At 37.2% G+C, this 27514-nt stretch overlaps 1 protein-coding gene across 50 annotated transcripts in view; it reads left to right on the top strand.

Annotated features, from left to right (window-relative positions):
• The first annotated feature begins 21382 nt into the window (after positions 1 to 21382).
• Positions 21383 to 27514, top strand: part of COBLL1 (cordon-bleu WH2 repeat protein like 1) — a 164592-nt gene continuing 158460 nt past the window's right edge. For 28 of the 50 annotated variants that reach the window (XM_035304642.3, XM_035304643.3, XM_078327480.1 and 25 more), the window contains exons 1-2: positions 21383 to 21570; positions 22290 to 22407. In XM_035304642.3, coding sequence (XP_035160533.3) covers positions 21483 to 21570; positions 22290 to 22407 — 206 coding nt within the window. In that variant the 5' untranslated portion in view covers positions 21383 to 21482. Of the gene's footprint in view, positions 21571 to 22099; positions 22787 to 27514 lie in introns of those variants that run through there. The other 22 variants (XM_035304644.3, XM_078327485.1, XM_078327502.1 and 19 more) reach the window with 3 other exon arrangements.

A 27514-nucleotide genomic window follows, 5' to 3' on the forward strand; every position in this document is an offset into this window, starting at 1 on the left:
GATATTTGTAAGGTTAAGTCTTTACATTTGGGTTTTTCTTAAGAAAATCCCAGCACCAAGATCAGAGAAGTGTGGGATATGGATAGGATTCAAATTAGTACTATTCCAATTAGCATAGATTTCAATTAGCGCTATTGATCTTTCCCTACATGCCAGAGTCTGTATTAGGCCCCTTCATAAACATTATAACATTTAATTCTCCCTCGAACATGATGGGATATGTATGGCAATCCCAGCTTAACAGATGATGAAATTTCAGGATTCTGAGACTTTTTGATATTTTGTCCAGAAGCTTAGTAGCAAAATAAGTTGCTGTCATCATCTCACATTGAGGCTCAAGGATAAGCTAGTGTATGATAAAATTTTAACATTTATCATGAATGGTTAAAGCATTTAGAAATTAGGCTGACATTAATTAGAAAACTAACTTATGTTTGAATAAAATAGAATTTGGCTGAGCTGTGGCAATGGAATAGATTGTGAAACTTTACTGTATAACTGTTTATTAGAGTAAATATTACTTGTACACTACAAACAATGGAAATATAAGAAAATGGTAGGAAGACTTTAATCAGATTTCTTTGAAATCTGTCAATATTCACTTATTTTAACTTGATGATGGGTCTCCATGATGCTATGGCAGAAATCAATAATGATTATTATTACGGCAAACATGTATATTGTACTCACTACATGCCATATACATCCTATATGTTCACTCATTTAGTACTCACAACAACAACTTGATTTATGGGTTATTATTATTCCCATTTTAGAGATGAAGAAATTATAGCACAGAGAGGTGAAGAAACCTTCCAAATTTACACAGCTAGCAAGTGACACATAACCCAGGTAGTCTTCCTCCTGAACAGAGACCCTTTAACTCTACTCTGTATCCCACATATTTTGGATTCCTTATAGTCTAGTTCAATGACCTATGAAGTAATAGGTGATTTTCCTAGTTGTGCTTTAGCACTGCAGTTCCAAATTGGTAGTCCTGAAAAAATTGGAGAACCAAATTAATTTCAATTAAATTCAACACATATTTTTTGAGTGTCTGTCATTTACCAGAAAATCTTCTGAATGCTAAGGATTCACCAGCTACCTCTGTGCCACTGAAATGGCAGAAGATAGAAAAAAAAATCTTCACCTGGATTCTCCATAAAACAGAGTCTACTACAAAAGCTTAATTAAGTGAAAGTGGTTAATTTAGGAGTATGATCTCAGGAGACAGGAGTTGGGGACAGGGGAAGTGAAAGAAAAACCATGACAGAAACATTCAATGGATGCAGTAAGTCAGCCACCACTCTGGTTGACTAGGTGTTCTATCCCCTGGGACACTTTGTGAAAAGCATTCCTGTTACCTGTCTGAACTCATCTCCTGTGACTTTCTTGTTCCAAGCAGACACATTTCCTACCTTTAAGCCTTTGAACCTGTGATTTTCTCTGCCTGAAGTGGTCTCCCTCCAGATATAGGATGATTAACTCCTTTCATTTTTTAAGATTTTTCTCATAAGTAATGTTCTCAGTGAGGTCTTCACCCCGTCAAGAATAACGTCCCCCCAACGCTTCCCATAGCTCCCATTGCCCCTCCCTCCTATGGTCTTCAACTTGATGTTTATCACTTTTTAATACTTTCCTTAACTCTAGTGCTTATTGCTTGCCTCTGCCACTAGCATGCAATCACCTGCAGCTGTGCCAAGCACATAACATCTTCTCAGTAGGTTTTTGCTGAATGAAAAAATAAAACGGTTTCAGAGACATCCATATGCCTCAAGGATAGTTACAACAATTATAGCAAAGATCTGAAAAAGTAAAACATTCAGCTTTTGACAATCAAATGTAATTTTTGAGTTCATAGAAGTCAATAAGGTTCAGTATTAGAATGTTTGCAAACAAAACATTTTCTAAATTTATTAATACATTAAAAACAATGTCAAAAAAATTGAATGGCAGGTTTTCATTGTAGACCACAGAGAAAAGGAAACCCATGATCTCACATCAGGAAGTTATTTCAAAGAGGAATAAGGAGCAGAAAACCATTCCCTTTCAGGAAAGGTGATACTGGGAAGAAAAAGAGAGGCACAGAAAATAGCCTTTCAGACATATATTATATTCTGCCCACACTCCTCAGGGTTAAAATTATGGGAGGATGGAATATTAGGTTGAGAGAATTGCCAAAAATGGAAAAGCTTTGTTCCATGTTCCACTTGGTATCCTGGTAATAGGTTACCATGAAATAAACCTCACACTGATACAGGGAGTGGAAAGGAGGGTTATTAGCAGGGGAGGCAGTGAAGGGATGTGGTTAAACAGTTCCTCCTCGGGCAGTATTCGTGACTCCACAAAGCCTGCACATAGCATAAAAGAGACCCAAAAGTTCCTGTCTGTATAAAGCAGACACTACTAGTATTTCAAAGACTAGCTAGGTGCTCACGCAACATGGTTGCAAGAGGAGGTCAAAGTCCTCCTATAGCTAAAGATTTCCAAATGGGCACTCAAACTTGGGAGCAAGTGCCACTTCCACTCCCCCACTGACTCACTGACTGAATTATCAAAAAATTATATTAGTTATAGATAAATAAAAATCCACACATTCTTTGCACATCTGTACAATGAATGAATTTTCTACCCTACAACTATAGCGTATACATCACCACTTACCTCCCTAAACAGTTCTAAAGTGCTATGATCCATTCCAGACCAATTTAACTAATCAATTCCTTACGTGCTACTTCACTTTGCTTAATAAAGGAACAGAACAATTTCTACTACAGTCTACTAGTCTGAGAAAATATGTGTAGAAAGGAAAAATGAGCTTTTATAGTGACTAAAATGTTGACCGTCAACATAATCAGGTGTATACTAAATACAAAAACATAGATATAGAAAAAATATATACACATAGTCTGCTTTCTTATTCCATGGTTCCAAAGAAATTTAAGACAGACTTTTCTCCATATTAATGGTTCGGTCAACCAATACTCAAAATAGAAACTGACACCCTGAAGCATTTCCAAATGGAACACTAACCAAATATATTGCCATGTGACTTTAGGTTAAAATAATGAATCAGGATCTCTCTTAATAAATGTAATACTTCTGAATGAAAAAAAAATCTTCTTTTAATTTGATGTTAATTTTCTTCTTTGCATGTTTGTCTGGGAAAGACCAGGTCCATATAATCTATAACAGGATCTCAGTTTTTGCATTGGTCATGTAATAAAGGAATTTAGTCCAGCCATTGGTGAATCTAATTACTATTTTTGAAATAAAAATAAGGAGTTATATCCTGTTGTTTTCGTTTGACAGTCACTGATAGTTTCCTGGCTAAGTCATTAAGCTAATGCCATAGCAATTACCTAAATTAAAGGCTGGAGTACAAGACTCACTGGGGAAGATGGTCATGAAGACCTATTAACTAATCAAAACCAACTACTCTATTCATCTTATGAAAATTCTCTACACAACAAGCAGGCAAGAATTATTAAAATACCATTTGGCAAAATTAGGTCTAGGTATTCAAGTCACTTAAAATATTATAACTGGTTTTAATGCATACATCAACATCAAAGACATTCTGTGAGAAATCCAAAGGTAAAGTAAGAATAATGTATATTTTATTGTTTTTTTCCATTAAAATACTAAAAATGTTTGTACATTATTAAAAATGGTTGATTTACCCCATTAAAATAATTTATAAAAATTTTCTTCTCACTGCAAATGCTACTCCCTGGCTGTTGATTTTATACTTAATCATTGATATTGCTCCCTTTCTTCTAGTACCAGTTCTCATCCAATTACAGTTGCTACTAAATTGCAGTGTATCATACTCAAAAGACATATTCTCTGTGGTTTCTTTAATGTGAAAATGACTAGAAGTGAATGCAAATATTAGTGCTAGCAGTGAATTCAATAATTGGAAAGTACTGCTGCAAGGTCAAGACAAGTAAATAAATAATCAAGAAATAGATCTGGTGGCTTTTATGTTCAAACAGAGTAATAATTAACCAGTTGATTTAGAGAAATATAATCTTTCCATCTCATTTAACATTACAGAAATTTCTAAGTCCAAGAGCAAGGTAATCAACAAATTATAGTGAAGTGTTTCCTTTAAGATTATAAAAATTAATAGCTCAAAAAGTAAAGTTAAACAATCATTAAGTTGAAGCAAAATTCCAAAGTTAAAAATTATTAATCACAATTAAGTTATTAAAAGGTATGAAACCTAAACTGAATTTCATTATGTTTTTGATAATGTATCACTTTCAAAAAGTTGAAATATTGACTAAAACATATAAAGAATAAACATGTGTAAAACATTTATTTAGCTCATTAATGAGGAAAACAGAGAATATTAAACCTGGTTTCAAGGGCAGAAATAGCAAAAACCACCAGTCTAGACATCAAAAACTTGTTCTTTTCAGTGGGCATAAAGTATTTCCCAATTTACTTAAGGTTACAACTGTACAACAACAACAAATCCCCGAAGATTATTTTTGAAAACAAGAGAAGACTGGTCTCATTTTAGCTTGACATATGATTGTAGCGCAATGTGTAATTAATCTCCTTGCTAAGGTAGGTATATCTAGAGCCATATCATGTTGAACAACTACCTAGGCTAGAAAATTAACTTCGGTGAAAATTTCATAAAGAATCTCAAATTACATTTTTAATAGATTAAGTATTCCAAGTTTTTCAAAATTGCTCTTGTTGGTTGCTTTAGTCTGAAGCTAGGAAACCAAACCCACAATACTCATCTCAACAGATTTTAGCTATAGTATCTATAAATTTGAGTATATTGTTTTCTGCTCAAGGTCCCTAAAATACTGTGCAGTGTGGACTGTTAAGAAGTAATGGTATTAATCGCCTATAAGATCTCAAATGCAAATCCGAACATTTTTTCTGGGACTGTTTTGTGGACTTAGGTTTCACCTATGAACTGCAACCTTTGTTCTTTCATGGTGGTCTTGTCAGAACTGATGAATTAAGATTTATTCTCATATCTAACACTTCCAAGAATGGTCTTGGTTGCACAATCAGTTTGTCTATGTCCTGGTGAAAAGAAGGACGGATTTTCATTGAGCCTGTACAATTAACTATATTGCCCTAACAAAAGATCAGAAAGACTGAAGAAAGTATTCTGTTCCCCAATTCTGAAGCCTTAGGGAAAATGTTACCATTTAAAGAGTGTTTCATTTTAATTTACAAAAGTATAGTCTACTGTATAAAGAGTTAAGGAGAGATTCAGAAAAAAAGGTGAGGAGGGGTTTCTCATATACCCATCAGAAAAAAGAGCACTAAACATAATATCAGCAATTAGATTTTCCTACTCTTTAAAGCTTAGATATTAGGTCAGCAGTTTGCTTTTATGAGGTTGTCCTCAGGACTAAAAAGAGAGTAACTAAAATCCTGACTCAGTCTTCCAGTACTATCTGACAGTTGTCTAAGTGGTGACACATAAGATCCCTATTCTATATCCATAAGCGTTTATTTTGAGGTATGAGTCGTTAAAAGTATAATAAATGAAGTATTTTTAAGTATAACATAATTGCATTCATAGTATTTAGGGAAGGTAGAGATTCTTTTTGATATGCCAAGTATTCCCATGCAGATTTTACAATAGTGTACAGATATTTAAGAAATATAGAATATAACTCAATTATTTACATCTTCCTGTTTTATGAAGTAAAAGAAAAAAGTTTTTGATTGTCCATGGCCCTGGGAAATTCCAAAAATAGTTTAGATATAAAATTTATACTTAAAATAATACTTCTTACATTGTAGGATCTGATCTGAGGTAGAAAAAATCATAAGAGTTTTCAGTAGATATTTGATCACTTAGGAAAGACCCACAGATGCCTGCAGTGAATGGTTTTGATTGGCTACCTATTAGTGAAAGTGGCAGGCCAGGCGCGGTGGCTCAAGCCTGTAATCCCAGCACTTTGGGAGGCCGAAGCGGGTGGATCACGAGGTCAAGAGATCGAGACCATCCTGGTCAACATGGTGAAACCCCCGTCTCTACTAAAAATACAAAATATTAGCTGGGCATGGTGGCTCGTGCTTGTAATTCCAGCTACTCAGGAGGCTGAGGCAGGAGAATTGCCTGAACCCAGGGGGCGGAGGTTGCGGTGAGCCGACATCGCGCCATTGTACTCCAGCCTGCGTAACAAGAGCGAAACTCCATCAAAAAAAAAAAAAAAAAAAAAAAAAGAAAAAAAAAAAGAAAAAGAAAAAAGAAAGTGGCAATAAGATATTTTAAATTAGAACTGAGGAAATGTTATTTTGTTTGTGAATAATCATGGACACGAAAAACAGACACACTACCACATATTATTAAAAATTATTAAGGAGAGACAGAATCCCTGTTCTGGGAGCAGATTACACAGAATATTATTACCTCTTGTTAAGAGCAAATGGAATTCTCTAAGACTTACTTGCAACTTTAATAGAGAGCAAACCAAATTCTAGTTTTACATAAATGTAATATTTGACAGAGGCTCATTCATAAGCTGCTACTTTAAAAATTATCTTATGAATAAAACCATCAAACCTTAACACATTTGCCAAAATTTTAACACATTATAATACTTCTTTTTAATTTTAATTTTAATAAATCAAAGCAACTAAAATCCACTTTCCACAAAACTTCTACAGTTGTCTATATCTATTCACATTTATTTTTTACTATCTTCTTTCATACTTTATAGCAACCAGCCATTTTCCTTAGGATAACACTACTTTCCCTTTCCTTTTATCAACGAAAACAAGTTTCATTACCTTGATTTACAATCATAGCTCTCCAATTGTTTTTAGTAACATTTCAATCACCAATATGAATTTAATCCTTAACCAAAGTAAACAACTTCATTTCACAGAGATAACTGAGATACACGTAATTGAGACATTTTCGTCATACCCAAGCATTTTAGCAAATCATCAAAAACTGTAATCAAATACAACATGACTTTATACATGCATTCTTTTTGTACTTTCTTAAAGCAACAGAAAGTAATATGCATGTTAGCATGACCCTTAGAAATTACCTGAGAATCCAAATAACATCCACCAACTAATTCGATTTAATTCAAATTCCAGCTCTTGAAGTTAACCAAGGGGCTTGAAAATTATTTAAATGGATACATTACAGAGATAATTCGTTCTTTTTTAAAAAGATTGTAAGAATTGTAGTTCAATTTACATAATTATTTTTTCTTAAGTTATTTATTTATTTATATATTTTTGAGACAGAGTTTCACTGTTGTTACCCAGACTGGAATGATCTCGGCTCACCACCACCTCTGCCTCCTGGGTTCAAGCAATTCTCCTGCCTCAGTCTCCAGAAGAGCTGGGACTACAGGCGCGCACCACCATGCCCAGCTAATTTTTGTATTTTTAGTAGAGACGGGGTTTCACCTTGTTGACCAGGACAGTCTTGATCTCTTGACCTCATGATCCACCCGCCTCAGCCTCCCAAAGTGCTGGGATTATAGGCATGAACCACCACGCCTGGCCCTTCAGTTATTTTTTCTTAAATTATTTGAGAATAATGTTAGCTTATCCAATCAAGAAATAATACAAGAAATGTGGAAATCCAGATTAATCTCCATGAAAAACAAATTCAAAACTTAAATTAAAAAACAAATAAATAAATGTTTATATTATACTTCACACAGGTGAAAGATATATTGCTGTTTTTTGAAACTAAAATTTTTAAAGGTCTATTTTTTTTTCCATCAATTGACTTTGATTATGAAAACTTAACTCTAAAATAGAAAGGTTTCTGGTTGGCCAGTTTCTACAGGAAGAGCTTTCTGTTTCAGAGTCTAGTTCTTTTAAAGGTTTAGAACTTTAGTCTTTTTATATTCCAGGAATTCTGGAAATCTGAGATGTATGTAAGTTCTTATCCTTAATAAATAAAAAGAGAGCTCTGTTATTTTAAGAGACATTGTAACAGATATGTAATACCTTTCAGATATATGAAAATATTCTACACTCAGTCAATGAGAGGCAGTCTTTTCACTGTTACAAGTCACATGGAAAGCCTGGATACAAATATAAAACATGTATCAAAAATTTATTTAACTTGTTAATGAGGAAACTAGCAATGTAATAAATGCCATTTCAAGAGCACACATGGGGAATTACTAAAGAAAAGAAGGGCTGGGCACAGTGGTTCATGCTGGTAAAACTAGCATTTTGGGAGGTCAAGGTGGGAAGATCACTTGAGCCCAAGAGGTCAAGTCCAGCCTGGGCAACATAGTGAGACCTCCTCTTTACCAAAAACAAAACAAAACAAAACAAAACAAACGAACAAATTTAGCCAGGCAAAGTAGTACGTGCCTGTAGTTCTAGCTATTTGAGAGGCTGGGGAGGGAGTATCGCTTGAGTCCAGGGAATTGAGGCTGCAGTGAGCCATGATCATGCCACCACACTCTAGCCTGGGCAACAGGGCCAGACCCTGTCTTGAAAACAAGAAAAAGAGCCAGATGCAGTGGTTCCTGCCTGTAATCCTAGCACTTTGGGAGGCTGAGGCAGGTGGATCACCTGAGGTCAAGAGTTGGAGACCAGCCTGCCCAACATAGTGAAACCTTGTCTCTATTAAAAATACAAAAAAATAGCTGGGCATGGTGCCAAGCACCTGTAATCTAGGGAGGCTGATGTAGGAGAATCACTTGAACCCGGGAGGTGGAGGTTGCAGTGGTGGAGTTGAGATTATGCCATGGCACTCTAGCCTGGGCAACAAGAGTGAAACGAGAGAGAGAGAGAGAGAGAGAGAGAGAGAGAGAGAGAGAGAGAGAGAATTTAAAAAAAAAAGAAAAGAATAATATTGGAATAACATTGCTAGGTTAGATACAAAACCGATCAATGTCCTATAGAGAAATCAATAATATTCTTAGAGCTATTTTTTCTACTAGACAAAATCCTTTGGGTAGAGATGCAAGATCCTTTGCATCTCTACCCAATTAAAACCCAGAAGTTAACATGTAACTTCACAGCCTAGGTTCTAATCATAGTAAATAGTATATGAAACAAAGGAGCGTTCTTCTATGGAGTTAAACTACCTTTAAGTGGACCTATTAGACAAAGCTTCAGCATGGCACTGAAAGGATATGTGATCCTTTTTGCTTCATTTCTAAAGTGTAATTTTTCATAACAATGTTTAGTTATAAGTTGGGATTCTTGATAAACATGAGAGTTCCTGTGTCTTCAACTAATCAAAATAAGAAAACTTAAATAGATGTTTATTTGCACCAAAATTCATACTATGTATCAAAAGTTCATACTTAGGCTAAACTTCATTTGCTGTCTGATACCAACAGAGATATTCTTAAAATACTGGAGGTCACGAGGAGAAATTTGATCATAAGGTTAGAGAGGAATCAAACCGATATGAGTGATACTGGGTTTCTGGGGGCAGAGAGCATTCTAAAAATCAAGACTAATAGATATTTGTTTCAAAGGGTAATATAGGATATAATTTGAGTCTAAATGGAACACAGAAATGTTCAGATGTGTCTGAAGAACTAATTAGGTAGGCCACAGGAGTTGACTCCTGTGAGTTCTAGGGTGGAAGGAATGTTGAACAGAAAGCTGAAGGAGTTTAAGAAATACAAGAATTAAAAGCCTATTGGTGTAGTACAGAGCCTGACTTCAGGATATTGAAGACTCCAGGAATGGGCATCTCCCTGGCATCTTGAGGACTTACAGCTATGAGAGCATCAGTGATGATTTTCCGTGATCCAGAGAGATGTGTGCTTATGGTGTGGCCCTGCAGCAATAGTAGTGGAGAGCTCTTGCCCTCAAGTAACCGAGAATAGAACGGAGTAACATAAGAACACTATCCACAAGCTCAAATTAAACACAATTTCACCTTTAACCTCAAGATCTCCAGAAAATCTATGAGCAACATTTGTGGGGCTATAGCCACTGCATTAGCCAAGAAGGACATGAGTCGACAAAATACAGGTTTTCAATACTACATGAACATTTGTACCCAAAAGTAGACAGTCTAGTGAAAAAGAGAGCTATTGAGAGAGAAAAAATTGGTTGAACGATTTCTGATATTTTAGAATAAAAAGTAAACTTACCCTGGTGTGCATTTAGATAGCTAAGCTTTTTCTTTTATGACATATGAAGACCTATTAGCACACTGATGGGTTTTTGTGTTTTGTTTTTTGGAGAGTATTTTTTATATTTTTAAACAAGTAAACAACAGTTGCTTATAGTGGGTATTTAATTATATATCCTTTTCCTAACCTTTGTTCAAAACATTTAATAAAAGGGAATAAGAACAAAAAAAAATGATATTTGGAGTTGCCCAGGTGATAAAACAGGTTAGAGTGTTATTACTGTTTTTTTTTTTTCTGGGTTCATAATTAGGTGAGTAAATGGAAGGGGGATTCCTCAAAATGGGGTGAAAGCATTCTGTGAAGATGCTCCAATTCAAAGGATTGTTCAAATGTTTCATGTTACCAATTTGGAAAGAAATTTCTGGGACATGATGGTTCTCAGGCATTGGGCCTGCCATGAAGGATAAGGATCCTCTCCTAACCATCCATCCTCCCTGCCTCACCACAATATTCTCTGTGCTCTGGATTATTTGGTTGATGTGGTTTGGCTGTGTGTCATCACCCAAATCTCTCATCCAAGTACTAACCAGGCCTGACCTGCTTAGGTTCTGAGATCAGACGAGATCAGCCACTTTCAGGGTGGTATGGTCCTAGACCCAAACCTCACCTGGAATTGTAATCCCTGTGTGTTGGAGAGGGACCTGATGGGAGGTTATTGGATCATGGGGGTAGATTTTCCCCATCCTCTTCTCATGCCACGGAGTGAGTTATCATGAGATCTGATGGTTTAAACATCTGGCACATCCCCACTTGCTCTCTCTCTTTCCTGCTGCCATGTAAGACATGCCTTGCTTCCCATTCAGCTTCTGCCATGATTTTAAGTTTCCAGAGGTCTCCCCACCCATGCAGAAATATGAGTTAATTAAACCTGTTTTCTAAATAAATTACTCAGCCTCAGGTAGTTCTTTATAGTGAAAACAGACTAATACAGTCTTTTTTACAATTATCTTATCGTTTCCTCTGGCCACCAATTCAACCACAAATGCACATGCACATATAAAACATACTCATACAAATATCTCTTACAAATAAATTACATCTTCATAATTTTACACTCAACACTCCTTATCCATAAATGACATTGTCAGAGTTGTTGAATTCATTAAAATATTATTGTGGAAGATTCTCAATGTTTCATATTTTCCTCAAACCTCTCTCAACCACAGAGAAGTTGTTGGGTTTGAATACCAACCAAACCTTTTCCAGTTTAGCCTCCCTGATCCAACCTTGTTTCTCTCACCCACACAAAAGATTTTAACACAGAAAAACCAACTAAAGGTTTAGCTACACTCATTTTTCATTTTCTTTGAGTAGTTGCTGTTATGGTCACAACAAATCATTGATTTCTTTTGAAAAACCAATGCAGGCAATAGCAATTTCTGCTCTGGAATAGCCTCTTTGCTAAAAGAAAAAGGTGCTGTCCCTCTGAATTTTCTATTTTGTCATAAATTTCAGCTGCATTTTATTCATCTTTAAAATAAAAATAAAGGTCAGGTCCACTGGCTCACACCTATAATCCCAGCCCTTTAGGAGGCCAAGGTGGGAGGATCACTTGAGCCCAGGATTTAGAAAACAGCTTGGGCAATATAGTGAGGCTCCCTCTCTACAATAAAATACAAAAATTAGCCAAGTGAGGTGGTTCATGCCTGTAGTCGCAGCTACTCAGGAGGCTGAGGAGAAAGGATCACCTGAGCCCAAGGAGGTTGAGGCTGCAGTAAGCTGTAATTGTATCACTGCACTCCAGCATGAGCAGCAGAGTGAGATCCTGTCTCAAAAAATAAATAAAATAAAAATAATTATACTTCCTTGCTGTCTTGTAATGTAGCCAAAATTAACTGCGTCTTCAAAATATATAGTACTCCTTAGCACCTCATAAGTAAATATAATAAATATCAAACATACTATTACTATAACATTGGTAAGAGATTTTTCTCTTTATGGCTTGATGGAAAGCATTATATATTGTGGTTTAAATTCTCAATAAAATTTATAGAGTTTTAAGATTTTTATTTCATATTTTAAGGAGTACTTTTATAAGAAAAGTTATAATTTGAAATTAGCTACAACTACTGCTTTTGCTAAATAACGCAACTTTCAAAAATAGATTTCAAGGTATCTCATTCCAATTTCCTACTCAGGACAGACCTCATCTCTATAACCAGCCTGATAAATTGTCTTCTAAATCCTACTTGATTTTTTGCTGGGGACTACAGGAAGAGCAATGCATTGCATTTTTAAAATTTAAAAATAAACATGTAGTGGAGATGAAAAGCCAAAAATAGGTTATGAAAATGTCTTATAAAATCAACATACCTCTGACAAGACTGTTAAAAATTTTAAAAAGGAGATAAATAAAATGAATTTGGAATTTAAAAATGCAAAATAATTACAGCTTTTTAAGGCTAAAACAAAGGATATTATCAACTTTATATGGATCATTTTGGAAACTTATATGAAATAGTTAAATTAGAATGAAAAAGAAATTTACTCAAAAAGCACTGAAGACACAAAAGAGCTTTGAGCCATAATGAGCTCAGGCCACCCTGAGAGCCCCTGCCTCAGTTGCCAGGAAGCCCATAAGGGACATCTCTGTTTGCCTTCCTGTAGCTGAGGCTGGTTAAAATACTAGCACTTTTTTTTTCTTTAAGTGATGTATTTCATTAAGGACTGGAAAAAAGTTCCTGGGTGCTGAAATAGTGTTAACCAAAGCTCATCTTGTTCTACGATATTGACAGACTGCAAAATTTATAACATACATAAGAATCACACCTGGAGTGATGAGGCAATGATTCATTTAAATCAAAATATGTAGAGAATAAAGGAGTCTTACTCCAGATGTAAAACTGTATTTTAGTAGCATTCCATGTAAAAGGTCACTGATTATCACAAACAGTCCCCATGTAGTAGGAAACTGAGAAGTTAAAAATGATATGGTCTCCTTGAAGTCTGGGTATTTAAAAAAAAAGTAAAAAGAAAAATTGACATGTTTTCCTTTAACATGGTCAGAAAAACATCTTAATCCCATTTCCTTTTTCCATTCCAAAAATAATTATTTATTTACTTAGTACATGCCTATATCTCTGAAAATATTTATCTTTGCTGATCAAAATTATGCACTCTATTTATTACAACAGAAAATTGTAAAGATTTAGAAAATATATATCACTATCCCTGAAATATACACTGTGGCTCTTGTAAATATGCCATCATATAAAAATACTTCAAACAGGAAAATCACCTTATTTAAGTAAGCTTATCTTGCTACTTACTTGCATTGTGATGGCTGATAAACATTGTAAGCCTAGGAGAAAATACTTCAGTCAGAGATCCGCAACACTCTTTCATTACCTTGTTAACTGCAGACTCATACTTGTATGCCAGTGATGCCTGAGTGTATTCTAGACATTCAGCTAAGTCTGTTAACTGTGTTATCTCATTGAATTTTCTCAACAATCTTATGGAATAGCTATTATTTCCCAACTTACCAGATGAGCCAAACAAAAATAACCCAAAGTTCACATACTTGCATATATCTACTAAGTTATGCTATTCTTATTTTCCACTTTTCTCTCACGTTCCTGCTTTTCTATCATTTTTCTATTTCTACCACAGCTACCAAGAAAAAATAGTTAAAGTAGCCAATAATGAATGTTTAAAACATTAAAAAATTGTACCTGATATGTGCTAGAAACAGTAATTTCACATACTAGGTGGACTTTTGGCAGTATGCTCTTCTCATCATACTATTTGTAATCCAAATGTTCATTTTGTGTTATTTTCCATGTCTGGCTGCCTTCGATTTTTCCAGACTTTTGTTGTTAGTAGAGAAAAATATACAATGTCATTAATTCTGCTGCAAATCTCCATGGGGTGGACTTTGTTAGGAGTATAGAATGATCTGATTCAATTTCATCCTGTTCTGTACAGTTTTCAATGCCCTGGGTGGATCCCACAGTAGAACATGGACTAACAATAACAAGACATCACATTTTTATAGTGTCTTTTTTTTTTTTTTGTATCATCAAGTGTGCTCATTACAGAATGCATCTGAATTTCTGATCATCTCTTAATTTTTCTCCTCTATGTTTAGCCTCCCTGATCTTCATATTCTTTAAATGAAACTGGACATGTCTACAAACTTAAACTCTCCCCAGAATGAAGTGTTTCCTTTGGGACAAGTCAGGTTCAGGTAGGCAGTACCTTTGAAGCTGGCCTAGACTTAGGAGATAGATAGGAAAATATATTCAGCATGCTGCTTACACAATAATATTTATTTGCTCTGGGAAACCTTTTTGAATCTGCTATGATTGTAACAAGGTAACTGCAATGCTACTGCAAAATAAAGTAAAAACCAGAAGAAATAACTTTTGATCCTAGTTTTGATACTTTACTAGTATCAAGGCTTTGGGAAAGTCTTTGCTTCAGTTTCCAGAACAGTGAAATAGTGATACGAGTGTCTATCTCTGCAAGCCCTTAAGTGGTTTAAACTAGATTCAGTAAGTGAGAGTGCTTGCAAGGGCTTGCATGTGACATCTTGTTATATATGAATTCAATAGTTTTTAACACAATGAACTTGATTATTCAACATAGATGGTGAGAAAACTCAGAGATCACAGAATATTTATAGATTCATTATAGAGATAAGGAAATTGAAGATCCCACAGTTAAGGGATTTACCCAAGGTTATTATAGAGCAAGAAGCCAGAGCTCTCATCTTGGAGGAGGACAATATATGCTTTACAGGTAGAGACTTACAGAGACACAGCTGGCTCCCATTTGCTTAATAGTGTCCCATTTGTAACATTTGTTTAAAGTGTCCATTACCCTCACTGGACACTTACTCTTTGCCAGGAACAGTAAATTTCCTAATGTCATCCAGATAGTAAGAGTCAAATCCAGGGATGTAAAGTCAAACCTGTCTGGCTCCACAGCCTGAGCTCTTAACCACTGTGGTACTTAGTTACCGCACACACACTCAGCCTCCCAGGAGAAAAGGCACAGGAAGGGGCAAGGAGTCCTGCCAGGATGAAATATGCTGAGACTTGTTAGGTTTTATGCCTGGAAAGACAAATCAGTGGCTAGCTGACTCAAAGTTGTACATTTTGAAATACATGGAAACTGACAAGCAGTTAAGGCTTTAGGAAGCTCTTTAAGACTGAAAGGGAGAAATTCAGCTTCTGGTTATAGTTAGAATTGCATAAGTAATTTAAAAACCTAAATATCAAGATTTAATTAATTGTATCACATAAAATAGATAAAAATTGACTTTTTTTTGTCCTTATCCTGTTTTTCTTTTAAAGAAACACTCATATTTGAATGGTATTTGAATTTTAAATTACCAGGATACTTTTAATAAAGCTGATACTTTAATGTGATAAAAGAGTTTATTTACTTTCAATGAGTAAGAAAATTACTGCCAACAGTATTACAGAATCCAGAAACAGAAATTTATTTGGCCAAAGGATATCTGAAAGCGGGCAATCAGAAGGTAGAATTTAGTTAACTTTGTGTTGATAGAGGAGAATCTGAGCTTTGAAATTTGAATGGGCACTGAACACCCTGCCCTCTTTCATGTTCATAGCACTAAATTACATGTCTGCATGCCTGTGCACGTTTTCCCAGGCCTCACCTCTGTTCTGGAATGTGTGCATATTAATAGTCTCTTCTTAGCATTAAATATGATAATATAGAAATATGCCACAATTTTAAGAGATAGCATACTAATTCAGGTATTTCTTCTTCTAATACTTAGGACCGAAAATTGTTTATTTTTCAGGAGAGAAGTAAAAGACCCTACACTGATTATTGACCAATTTCCTTTAGATTTTAAGTTGACTGAGAGTCACAAAAATAGTACTGATGAGCCCAGTGGTCCGTGAGTCCCACAAGGTCAGAGACAATATCTTTGTGATCTTTGTTTTCCTAGCCCAGTGCTTGGTATAGCAGATATCCAATAAAGCACTCCTTTTATTAAAATAAAATTTAATTCATGAATATATAATCCCCTTGGAAGTTCTATTCTAAAAAATGTTCAGTGATTTTTCATGTTTTAAAATATAAAAATCTGATGAGTTTAAAAACTCATTAAAATTGACAACAAAGCACATGTATTTCAGTTCTTTCAATCCCTAGAAGGCTTGGTTGTAAATGACCCTCCAGAAGAGAAAAGGTATAACATAATAACTGTAATTCCAAATATAGTATCATGAAAGTGTAATTCATACTTTCCCTTTAAAAATAGTATTTATTTTCTTCAAACTTGGATATTAAAGCAAATATTAAATCCTATACAGGAAAAAAAAAGGGATTTATTTACATTTTAGGAACAAATTAGACAAATATGACTTTTATTTCTTCTGTTAAACAATATTACTAGATAAAAAATATCTCCCACACTCGATTAGTCTACAAAAACTATTTGTTATCTATAATACTTAAAGAGGGGGGCCATGCATTAAACTTGAAAGTATGAATAACTGTATTATCACTTCATTTGAGTATGTCATTTAATTACATATTAAAATAGATCTGATGAGAGTTAAAATGTCTACAATTACTATGGCTATTGAAAACTACATAAACAATATAGACTTTAGCTATTATATTTGACTTTAAAATGTTTAACAATTGTTTATAGTTTCAATAGAGAAAACTAATTCTGTTAGTTTTTATTATAATTGCATACATTGGACAGTAAAGCCAACATTTAGCCATTTAAGAGTTAATAATTTTTCATATTTTCCTTTGTATATTTCTAACTTCAGTACAAAGAAGAAAAGAGGCCTCAATGAAACAAAATCAAATTTTTTTGTTTTTGGTTTTTTTGAGACAGAGTCTCACTCTGTCACCCAGTCTGGAGTGCAGTGGCATGATCTCGGCTCACTGCAACCTTTGCCTCCCAGATTTAAGCAATTCTCCTGCCTCAGCCTCCTGAGTAGCTGGGATTACAGGCACCTGCCACCATGCCGGGCTAATTTTTTTTTTTTTTTTTTGAATTTTTAGTTGAGATGGGTTTCACCATATTGCCCAGCCTGGCCTCAAACACCTGACCTCAGGTGATTTACCTACTTCAGCCTCTCAAAGTGCTGGGATTACAGGCATGAGCCACCATGTCCAGCCAAAATTTAAAAAAAAAATTTTTTTTTTCCTAAGTAGACATTGCTATGTTGAGGAAACTGTACTATTTCAACAAAAGTATCTGCTGAATTTATTTATTCTTACCTATTAATTGTTGGTCAGTTTGAAAAAATGCATTAAATAAGATTATAAATTGGAATAGGAGAAAGGGAAAAGAAGATATAGCAATAATAAAGATGAAGACAGTAGTGACTAACTACAAAATCTGGCCCAGCATTCCTGACAGCCAAAGAAAATATTTTTGGTATTTTGGGATAAAACTCCCATGAAACATTTATATAGGGAACATCAAATTCTAATAACACTTTCTATGTGTTAATACATGTAGGAATACTCTGTAAATTATGAAAGCACTACACAAAGATGAAAAGATAATTATTATGCATATATTACTGAATTGAGAATAAAGCCACAATTCTGACTTTCAGCTCCATTTTCATCAACAAAGGCTTATGTATAAATACCAGAAAAAAAGTTTGAGATTGGGCAGCTTCTATGAAATACAAAGTCCGGAATAAGACTTTTATTAAAATCATAGCGCAACAACCCTGATCTTGTTCTATAAAACCACCAACACATGTGTACAGAATCTAAGAAGACATAAACACTTCCTTTGGGTTGTAATGTGCAAAGGTGAAATGCATAGAAAGATATTAACCACCTTTGAAGTGTAATTTTTCAGTTTTAAATAAAGCTTTTCAAGTGGCACTTATAGTGGAATAAAAATGTACTTAAAATAAGCATTTAAAAATATTTTCAATATTCCATATAGTTTACAAAAACTTTAGACAAACCCCAATTCTATTTTTCCATGAGTGGTCCACTTTAACACACCTGTCTGCTTTTTATATAAGCACACAGTTATTTATTAAGCATGTAAACCTCCTTTCTATTTCTTACTATCCAGCAGGATTCTGAAACCTAGATTATCATTCAAAGAGATACATAGCTAAGTGGACCTTCATTTAGCTCCATTCTACCCATTTTGATACTAACTCCATCAGGTAACCAACGTGGAGAATAAGACTTCTCTCCCTAGTAGGCACTCACCTTCCATCTGTTCCATTTAAAGTGGCCTACCAGCCCCTTTGAGTTGAAGTCTTTCCCTGACTCAAGTTCCCTTTAGGATTCTTCTGAAAAGGGAAGTCCTGAAGGTTTCCTTCATTCCTTTATTCAGTGCACACATATTGGTGGAGAGTCTCCTGTGTACTGGGCTATGCTTTCAGGAGACAAAGGATAAGATGTGGTCCTTTAAGAATAGGCCAGGCGCGGTGGTTTACGCCTGTAATCCCAGCACTCTGGAAGGCTGAGGCGGGAGGATCACCAGGTCAGGAGTTTAAGACCAGGCTGGCCAGTATGGGTGAAACCCCGTCTCTATTAAAATACAAAAAATTGGCCAGGCATGGTGGTGCACACCTGTAATCCCAGCTACTAGGGAGGCTGAGGCAGGAGAATTGCTTGAACCTGGGAGGTGGAGGTTGAAGTGCATGAAGATCACACCATTGCACTCCAGCCTGGGCAAAAGAGGGAGACTCTGTCTCAAAATAATATAACATAACATAACATAAAATAACATAACATAACATAACATTAATATAATATAATATAATATAATATAATATAATATACCCCTTCGACTCTGCCATTGTGTAAATGAATAACTGAATAACTGAAAGTGTCACAGGGCCTTTCTCTACCTAACAGAAGCTACTGGGGGCAAAGAAAGGGAAGGACTACTTCTGTCTCGCAATCAGGGAAGTCTTTCTGAGGGGATAATACCTAATGTTTAGCCATTTAAAATGATCGGCTGGGTGGTGAAGAGAGTAGGAGATTCCCAAAGGGGGAAATCGAGCAAAATCTTGGAAAAGTGGGCAATTTTGAAACAGCTCTGCATAACTAGAAAGATTAGAAAACGGCAGTTTTCTCCTGTTACGTAGGTGGTTCACACCTGTAATCCCAACACTTTGGGAGACCGAGGCAGGTGGATCATCTGATGTCGGGAGTTCAAGACCAGCCTGGCCAACATGGTGAAACCTTGCCTCTACCAAAAATACCAAAATTAGCAGGGCATGGTGGTGGGTGCCTGTAATCCCAGCTGCTCGGGAAGCTGAGGCAGGAGAATCTCTTGAACCTGGGAGGCAGAGGTTGCAGTGAGCCAAGATTGCGTCACACTGCACTCCATCCTGGGCAACAAGAGCAAGACTCCGTCTAAAAAAATAAATACATAGCAACTGTGATTACTATTTTGCTAACCACCGGCTACAGTGAGGATAGTTTAGCACCATATGCAAAGACCACCAAGCTTGGTGGTGCTCTTCAGTGGTTTTGCCCAACACAGTTTATTTCTTGCTTATGTGGATTCTGTTGTAGGTCCTGGGACTCTCCAGGGCAGCTGTGCTCTGGGTAATAGTTTAGCATTCCAATAACCTTCAGTCTTGTGTCACCTTCATTTTAATACATGCTTTCATGTTTGAGGCAGCCAAGGAAGAGAACATAGAGACTCAAACACTGGCATAAGTAATTTCACCAGAAAATAAAGCATTTCTTGTCTGCTCACATTTCCACTTACCAAAGTCACAGGACCATACCTAATTTCTGTGGGTGGAGCATATAATCCTCCCTCTACCAGAAGGAGGACAGCAAAAAGTGGTGAGCAACTGAAATGCCTTCAGCGGTTATGAAATGTTATAAAAATGTTTTATGATTAAGATTAACCTAATCTTACTAGTATTAGGGTCCATAATATTACTGGTATGTCATAAATTAAGGGTGAAACTAATTAAAGATTTTATCTTGTCTTGTGATTGAAAGATATGACTTTAAAGAAGTTTCACTGTTACTCAATATTTGTTGCAAGCAACTGTAAAAGCTTGCATAGCTTCACATTCAGAAGCATAAATGATTCATGAAATTGTTTAACCAGAGTTATTATTTAAAGACTAAAATCCAGGGGTATTTAAATAAATTGCATTACTATTAGTTAAGCTCTCTAAAAGCAACTTTTTCTAATATGGTTCCAGTATTGTAATCCAAATGAGTCATGTGGTTTTTTCTTTTTATGTGCAAAGATGCACTGAAAGGACTACATAATGCACTGGAAGAAATAAATACTAATGCCTGCCTATGATAGGCAAATAGTACATTGCTAGACATTCAGTTCAGCAATCTTTTTTTGTTGCTGCAATGGATAAACAACTAAAGGATAATTAATATTTAATTTTAATATCTTCCAACTGTTACTCTATCAGTGGCTAACACAGGTTTATTACTTGATGTCAGTACTACAGCAGAGGTCTTCTTCAGGGTGTTCCTTCATGTAAGATCTCTCCGTCAGTTTAATGCAAATATCTGTTTTTAAATGTAATTTTGAGTTGATTTCTTAATGTCACATTTTTTTCTGAAAACACATTTTTGGTTCCATCAGAATGGCTTGCACCTTAAAACAATTGGCACTTATAAAAAATATAAAATATGCAAATATATTACGGTGGTACTAATGTGATTGCGGTTTTGTCATTACTTTTAAAATGGCAAAAAGCCGCAGTAACTTTTACCTAGTACCTGTCAGGTGTAAAGAATCATCTAAAGGGCATGCACGTGGATACTAAAACGTACAAGCACACAGCTGTGTATGATTCCTTTATGCTTGTAACACTTCCAATAAGTGAATAAAATCTATCACTTAATTCTTACAGACTGTCATCAGACATACTGTTGACCAGTTTTCATGTCACAACTGTTATAGGCTTTTACAAAAAATGCCTCTGAAGACAGGCAAGCTTAAACCTGCCACCAATTAGTAAGATCTGTGTTACAGGTGCACTTTTAAAAGAATGGCAACCTTAGAGGTCAAGTTAAAAATACAAGCTAAGAAAAACACACACACACAATCCTGGACGTCGAAGGTCAGACTGCAGGCCCCACTCTGAGAGTTTCTGTCCGCATTCCGCGGAGGCCCCAATCCTCCCCTCGGGTCCTGGCCAGGCAGGTAACTTCCCTTCCTCCCCACCTGTCCTGCTCTGGCGCAGCAGGCTTCCCGAAGCGCAGCCCTAGCGGTGGGAATGGGAACACCTTGCCTGGGAGCTTCCTTTCGGTTCAGCTTCCCCCCAGCTGGACCCCAAACCCCGAAGCCCTGGGGGAAGGAAATTCCAACTCGCTCCCGGCCCACCCCCGCCCCGTTCCTCTCTCCGGCTCGCTGCTTCCCTCGCTCAGATGCCGCCGAGCTCGTCCCCACTTCTGGGCAACCGTGCGGCAGAGGCGGCGGCGAGCTCCCGGACTCCCGGCAGGGAAATGGGGCAGGGTGAGTGAGCGAGCGGGCTCCAGCGAGGCCCCCAGCGCCCAGCGAGCGCCCACACCCCGCCCGCGGGGCAGGGGAGGCGCTGAGTCGGCCCGGCCCGCTCTGGGCTAAGCCTCGCAGGGGCTGCGGCTTCTCCATTCAAGTTCTGGCTTGAGAGCCGAGCTGCCGCCTGAGGGCCGGGGGAGGGAAGAGTAGGAGAGGAAGTCGCGAGGGAGAACAGGAGAGCTACTGTCTCCTTCGGAAAAGAACGTAGGAAGGAGCCTTGGGTGGGAAAAAGAGAGATCAGCCCTCCCAACTTCTCTTCGGGAAAACTTTTCCCAGGGCGTTTTGTTTGTGCAAACTCGGCCGGAGGAGCCCGGGAGTGCGCTGCCGGCGTGGCGGCGTTGCCCGTGCACCCGGCCCGCTCCTCCTCCGCTTCCAGCCGGGGCAGCTCCTCTCCCTCCCAAAGAGGCGCCAAATGGCTACTCACTAAACCCCACGGGGCGGGGGCTGCAGCGCCACCTCCTCCTCCGCCGTACTCCTAGAGCTTGCTAGACCTTGCGGCGACGGCGGCGGTGGCGCCCGAGGGTTTGGAGCCTCGGCCCGCAGGTGGAAAGCGCACCCGGGAGGCGGGCCGGCCGGGGCTGGGGCGGCTCGGGCGGGCTCTTGACGCTCAGCCAGCCCCGCTCCGGCCTCGTGAAAGCGCGCGTCCCGCCCTGACCCGCTGGCCTCTCCCACCCCAGCAGTGACGCGCCGTCTCGGAGCTGGAGCCCGCGCAACGCCCCGCAGGGCTATGGACGGCCGAACCCCGCACTCGCAGGACGCCCAGGCGGCGCCCACGCCGCTCGCCGCCCCAGCCGGGTAAGCATAGAGCGCCGCGCCGCCGCTCCCCGGGTAGGGCGAGGACCCGAGGCCGCGGCGGTTTCACCTGGCTGGCAACTGTCTGCCCTGCCGGCGGCCTGACTCACTGGCCGCCCTCCACGCAGCCGGGGAGGCTGCTTCTTCCCGGCCTTCTCGGAGGCCACCCGGGCGGAAGGCTGGTTTTTGGTTGCCTTCCTACCGGGGCTGCCCGGATTGCTGAAGGCCAGCTGAATGCCAGGAATTGGGTGAGGAGTCCGGGAGCAAAAACTCTAACAAAGGGCCCCTTGTTTGGGCTCTGGAGGAGCGGTGGACGATACCTGTAAGTGAGCTCCTGGGAAGAGGGCAAAAGTTTCCTTGGCCATGGGCGAGGCCCAGGCAGGTGAGCAGTGTCAACGTGACTGTAAGGAGTGGGCTTTCTGCAAGAGGGTGGAGGGCGACGGAAGGTGTGCCAGCTGTCAGCCCGCTTGACAGTTCCGGGAGCGAGCGGGGTGCGCGCCTCTGATTGGGGGTGTGTGTGTGCCTGTGGCCAATTGCTGGTGCCAAAACCAAGCGCAAATCAGATTGCAAACAACTCTACTTTTCTTTTTATCCTCACATGTTTGAGAAGAGATTGGAGGGGAAGGGGCTGTCACATGATGAGTTAATGTTAAATGAAGCATGTCTTCCTGCCAGATATGCGAATAGTCACCTTGCTAAGTATTTGAGTAAACAGTAGTGGGAACAGGTAGTTCTGCAAAAGATGAAAAAAACCCTAAAATAACCTTGGTCTTAGTAAATAGTTCAGGAGTAACTTGGATGCTAGTTTAGCTCCTGAAGTGGGAAACCCCTTTGATGTAGTACACCTTTTTTTTCCCCAAGTGTTCTCCCAACGTGGTTTATTTTCTTTACCTGAACGCAGAAATGTCCTAATGAGAATATGAGCATTCTAGAAATAGAAACGTTAAGGAAAAATCGACGTTGTCACTAATGAATGAGACTTGTACGGTTTTCCTGATTTAAGAGTGTGGAAGTCATTTTTCCCTGGAACACGACAGGCGTTTCCTTAGAAGCAAGTCACAGCATGTGTATTCATCAGAGACTATTCGAACATTGGCAGTTGTCTAGAGGAAACATGGAAAAGTCTCAAAGCAACATGACTAATCTAAAAGATATTTAGTATAATTTTTACATAGAGGAAACATGTATATGAATTAATTCTTTCATTTTGCTCCAGTTAGCTTTCTCCTCTCCAAATAGTCCTCTTGCTTTTGACTTTCATTTATCTTTCCCCAAGTTTTTCATTGTTTAAATTATCATATATTCTTCCATACGTTCTCACGTTAAGATGAGTAAAGAAATATATTGGTAGAAAGATACTGAGCATAAAAGCAAGGTTCCTAAGTGGAGCTGCAGAATTATGTGAATTGATGATGAGACAGATTTCCGATTGTAAAATAAGATAGAATTAAATTAGATTTTGAAATGGATTAGGTTAAGGAACTTTAAAAAACAAAGATAGAAAAACATACCTGCTTTCACAAAATACACCCATGGGTGTTCAGAAGTCACTGGGGACTTTTAAATAAATTGATGAGGTCAGATGGCTCTGTGTTAAAGAAATGGAAAAACACTTTTAGTGGCAAGGATGACTATAGTAAGAGCCTTCAGATGTTACTCTTGATTTTCTGTTTTAATGTAGACATAAGGTCTTGCTTGCTATGTTCCCTAGGCTGATTTTAAATCGCTGGCTTCAAGCAATCTCACCTTGGCCTCCTAAAGTGTTGGGATTACCAGCATGAGTCAGTGCACCCAGCCCCTTTGAGAATTTGAAGGTTAAACTGATAAATTCTTCACTTTAAAAGAATGTACAAAGGTGCTTTATCTAATTTGTTAAATATTTGTAAAGGACTTTTGCCCTCTCCTTTTCAAATTTAAGTAGGGGCATCTGAAAAAATGTGCCAACACCTTATCTAAAACACCACCATTGTTCTCTCATTTCATGTTACCTTATTCTATTCAGAGAAGTTATCACTACCTGAAAAATATCAACATTAAAAAATTACCTCTCTACATCATTTGTCTTCTTCCACTTGCCTAGCTTGTCCTTTGGCATATTCTGAGTGCCTGTCATATAAGAGTTGTTGAATACTTAATATTCATTATTGCTTCTGTTCTTTCTTAAAAACCCCAGAACATTAAAAAAAAAAGGTTTAAATTGAGTGAAAAATACCTGAGATAAGAGTATGTGAGAAGTGGCAGGCAGCAATTTTAATACGTTATAATTGTTAAGTTTTGGAGGTAAATTTCTTGCTATAAAACTGACTAATTAGATCATAACTCATTATTTTAATAGACAAGGAGACCTAGTTTAGTCTTTATCCTTGGATATTACTGTTGGAAATAATTGCTCTGTAATTTTCCAAGTTTTACATTGTTGTAACATATCATTTTAACATGGCACCAAGTTTAATTGTTTGTATTTTATAAATGAGAATCTGAAGGTCAGAGACTCTGAGTGACTGGATTGCAGTCTCAGCAAATTAGTAATAAAACCAGAAGAAAAACTCCAGGTGCCTAGTTCATTTTGTTAATTGCTTTTAATCTTTTCTTGACCATGGTATGATATAGTAATCTACATTTTAAAGGATAACTTATATTTAAACATCAACTCTGTAATATTTTAATACATTTCAGGAAAAAGGTAGTTGATGTTCTTATCCTCACTTGCATTAATTCTATGATAAATTAGCCCATTTGAGGAATGACTATTTTAGGAAAAAGAAATTGTTTTATGGCCTCTCAGCTGCTGCTTTTTCTTTGAAACATTCTAAATAATAATTGTAACGTCAAAAAGGATAGTTTGAAGTTTTTTTGGTGCCTTCACGCATTTAACTCATGTTTAGCATTCTACCATATTTTGAATTATATGGGTTGGGTGCCTTTCTTTTTTTTTTTTTTCAGTGGAAGTAACAGTGCACAGAAATAGTACCTGCCTTAGGGTCTGTGCTGGTGAAGTCCCTGCCTTCGAAGGGTCTGATCCCCTGGTCATCTTGAGTATCTTTCATCTTGGCCTCCATTGTACTGCTTTAATCCCTTATCATTCTGGATTAGATCCCTTTCTTTTGAGACAGGGCAGAGCCTTGCTATGTTGCCCAGGCTGACCTTGACCTCTTGGGCCCAGGTGATTCTCCAGCCTTAGCCTCCTGAGTAGCTGGGACTACAGTCACAAGTCACTGTGCCCAGCTTTAGATCTCTTTCTTAATATCATGCAAAAGTATCCACTTCATATTTGTTGTTCTGTATCTTATGGGCTTGTTTATGGCATTTGTTATGAGATACATTGTTCTACATCTTATGGGCTTGTTTTTGTCACCTAAAAGTTTAGATGTCAAAAGACATTGAGTCACAATCGTTTCACTTTTTCTTTGAGAAAAAAATTTGCATGCAACTTTATATATTCATATGTAATATGTGCATTCATGTATAATATATATTTACATATTTTATGTATACTATACATATAAATACATATATACTATCTAATTCGTATATATATAATTTCACATGTATGTAAAAGTTGATTGGTTTAACTTGCGTAGTCATCTAGATGAAAATTGATAAATCATTTTTATATTTGTTTCTATGAAGTGGAAATCCTGGGTTGGTTTGCAGTTCGTTCTGCAGAGAGCAACACTGTTGGAGACACTGGTTGGAAAATTGAAAAGCTGCATTGGAGAACAGAGTGATAGCCAAATTAAGTTTTCTGTGTTAGTACTTAGTAAAGTGACATTAATCACTTAGAAAAAGCAACATGATTGCTGACATCAACCTGGGTGCTTAACTTTGAAACTACTAGTACTTGTGTTATTTCCTTGCCAGATATGCTTAAAAAAAATTCCTCGAAATTTAAATGTTAAAAGCTTGGTTGACTTTGCTCTGAGAGATCTTAATGTTTTGATTTTGAAGCAAATTTTCAGGAATGTACATGGGGGACAAAAGCTCTCTTTACCATTTTGTAGCTTTGGAGCTATGGAGTTAATTGAAGGCATATGAAAAACTAAAGAATGATTTAACAGCTGCTTTCTTAAGCTTTTGTTGGGGAGTGTTATTGGTTCTAAGTTCTTCATTACTTAGAAGTTGAGTTACTTCTCTGAGGTTTCAACATGAGAGTCATCTCGGGTACTTTCACACTAATTCTTGGGCTCTCATACGCCCACCCATTCTGTTTTTAATTCTCTTGGTCTGGGACCAGGACATGGCTACATTTAAAATGCTCCTCAATGATTGTAGTGTGTGACCAGATTTGAGAATCATTAATTAAGTAGATATCAACAGCTGATGTGGAGCTGATGCCAGAAAGAGAATAGAGGCTGTTATTAATCATTTGTAGGGAATCAAGTTGTAACTTTAGCCTTTTGAAAGATTCCATTTAGATTCTTCACAATATTATTTTTAATGCTTTTGACACTTCTTTTTGAATAAGTATATTAACTTCATTTTACAGTTAGTGAAACTGAGGATCAGAGAGCTTAATTAACACATTGAAGGCCACACAACTCTAAGGAATGGAAGAGTATTAGAAATCAGCTCTGATTGCAAACCTATGCTTTTCATAGGGCTATGTTTGCTACCGTGGATTATACCGAATGGCTAAAAAAAGATTTTTATTTAAAGTGGCCTTATAAATGCATTATCTTGATTCATGTTTATATTTCATATTTAAGCACTATGAATTTCAATGCATATAAAAATGTCTAGCATTTAAAAGGAGATTCAGTATTTGGATTATGTCTTCGAAGTAATGTGTAACATATTCCTGTGCTTGGTATGATATAATTTAACTCATAGTAAACTGGCAGTTTTCTTTCATTATGACAAAGTTTATACTTATTTTTGGTATTGGGCAGCTATTAAATTTATAACAATATTTCAAAAATAGGATTTTTGATTACTGAATAAAAAAATGAAATTATTTATTAAAACAATGATATACTTCACTTTTAAAATCAAATTATCTCTACATGAATTAGAGGAGATTGAATAACAATATTATGACCTTCTATTTTTACTGAAATGCCAGATGTGCTTATATAACCATAAATGCCAAGTGTCATGTTATTAAGACAAC

This window comes from Callithrix jacchus, chromosome 6 (genome assembly GCF_049354715.1).
Source record: "Callithrix jacchus isolate 240 chromosome 6, calJac240_pri, whole genome shotgun sequence".
Taxonomy (NCBI): Eukaryota; Metazoa; Chordata; class Mammalia; order Primates; family Cebidae; genus Callithrix; species Callithrix jacchus.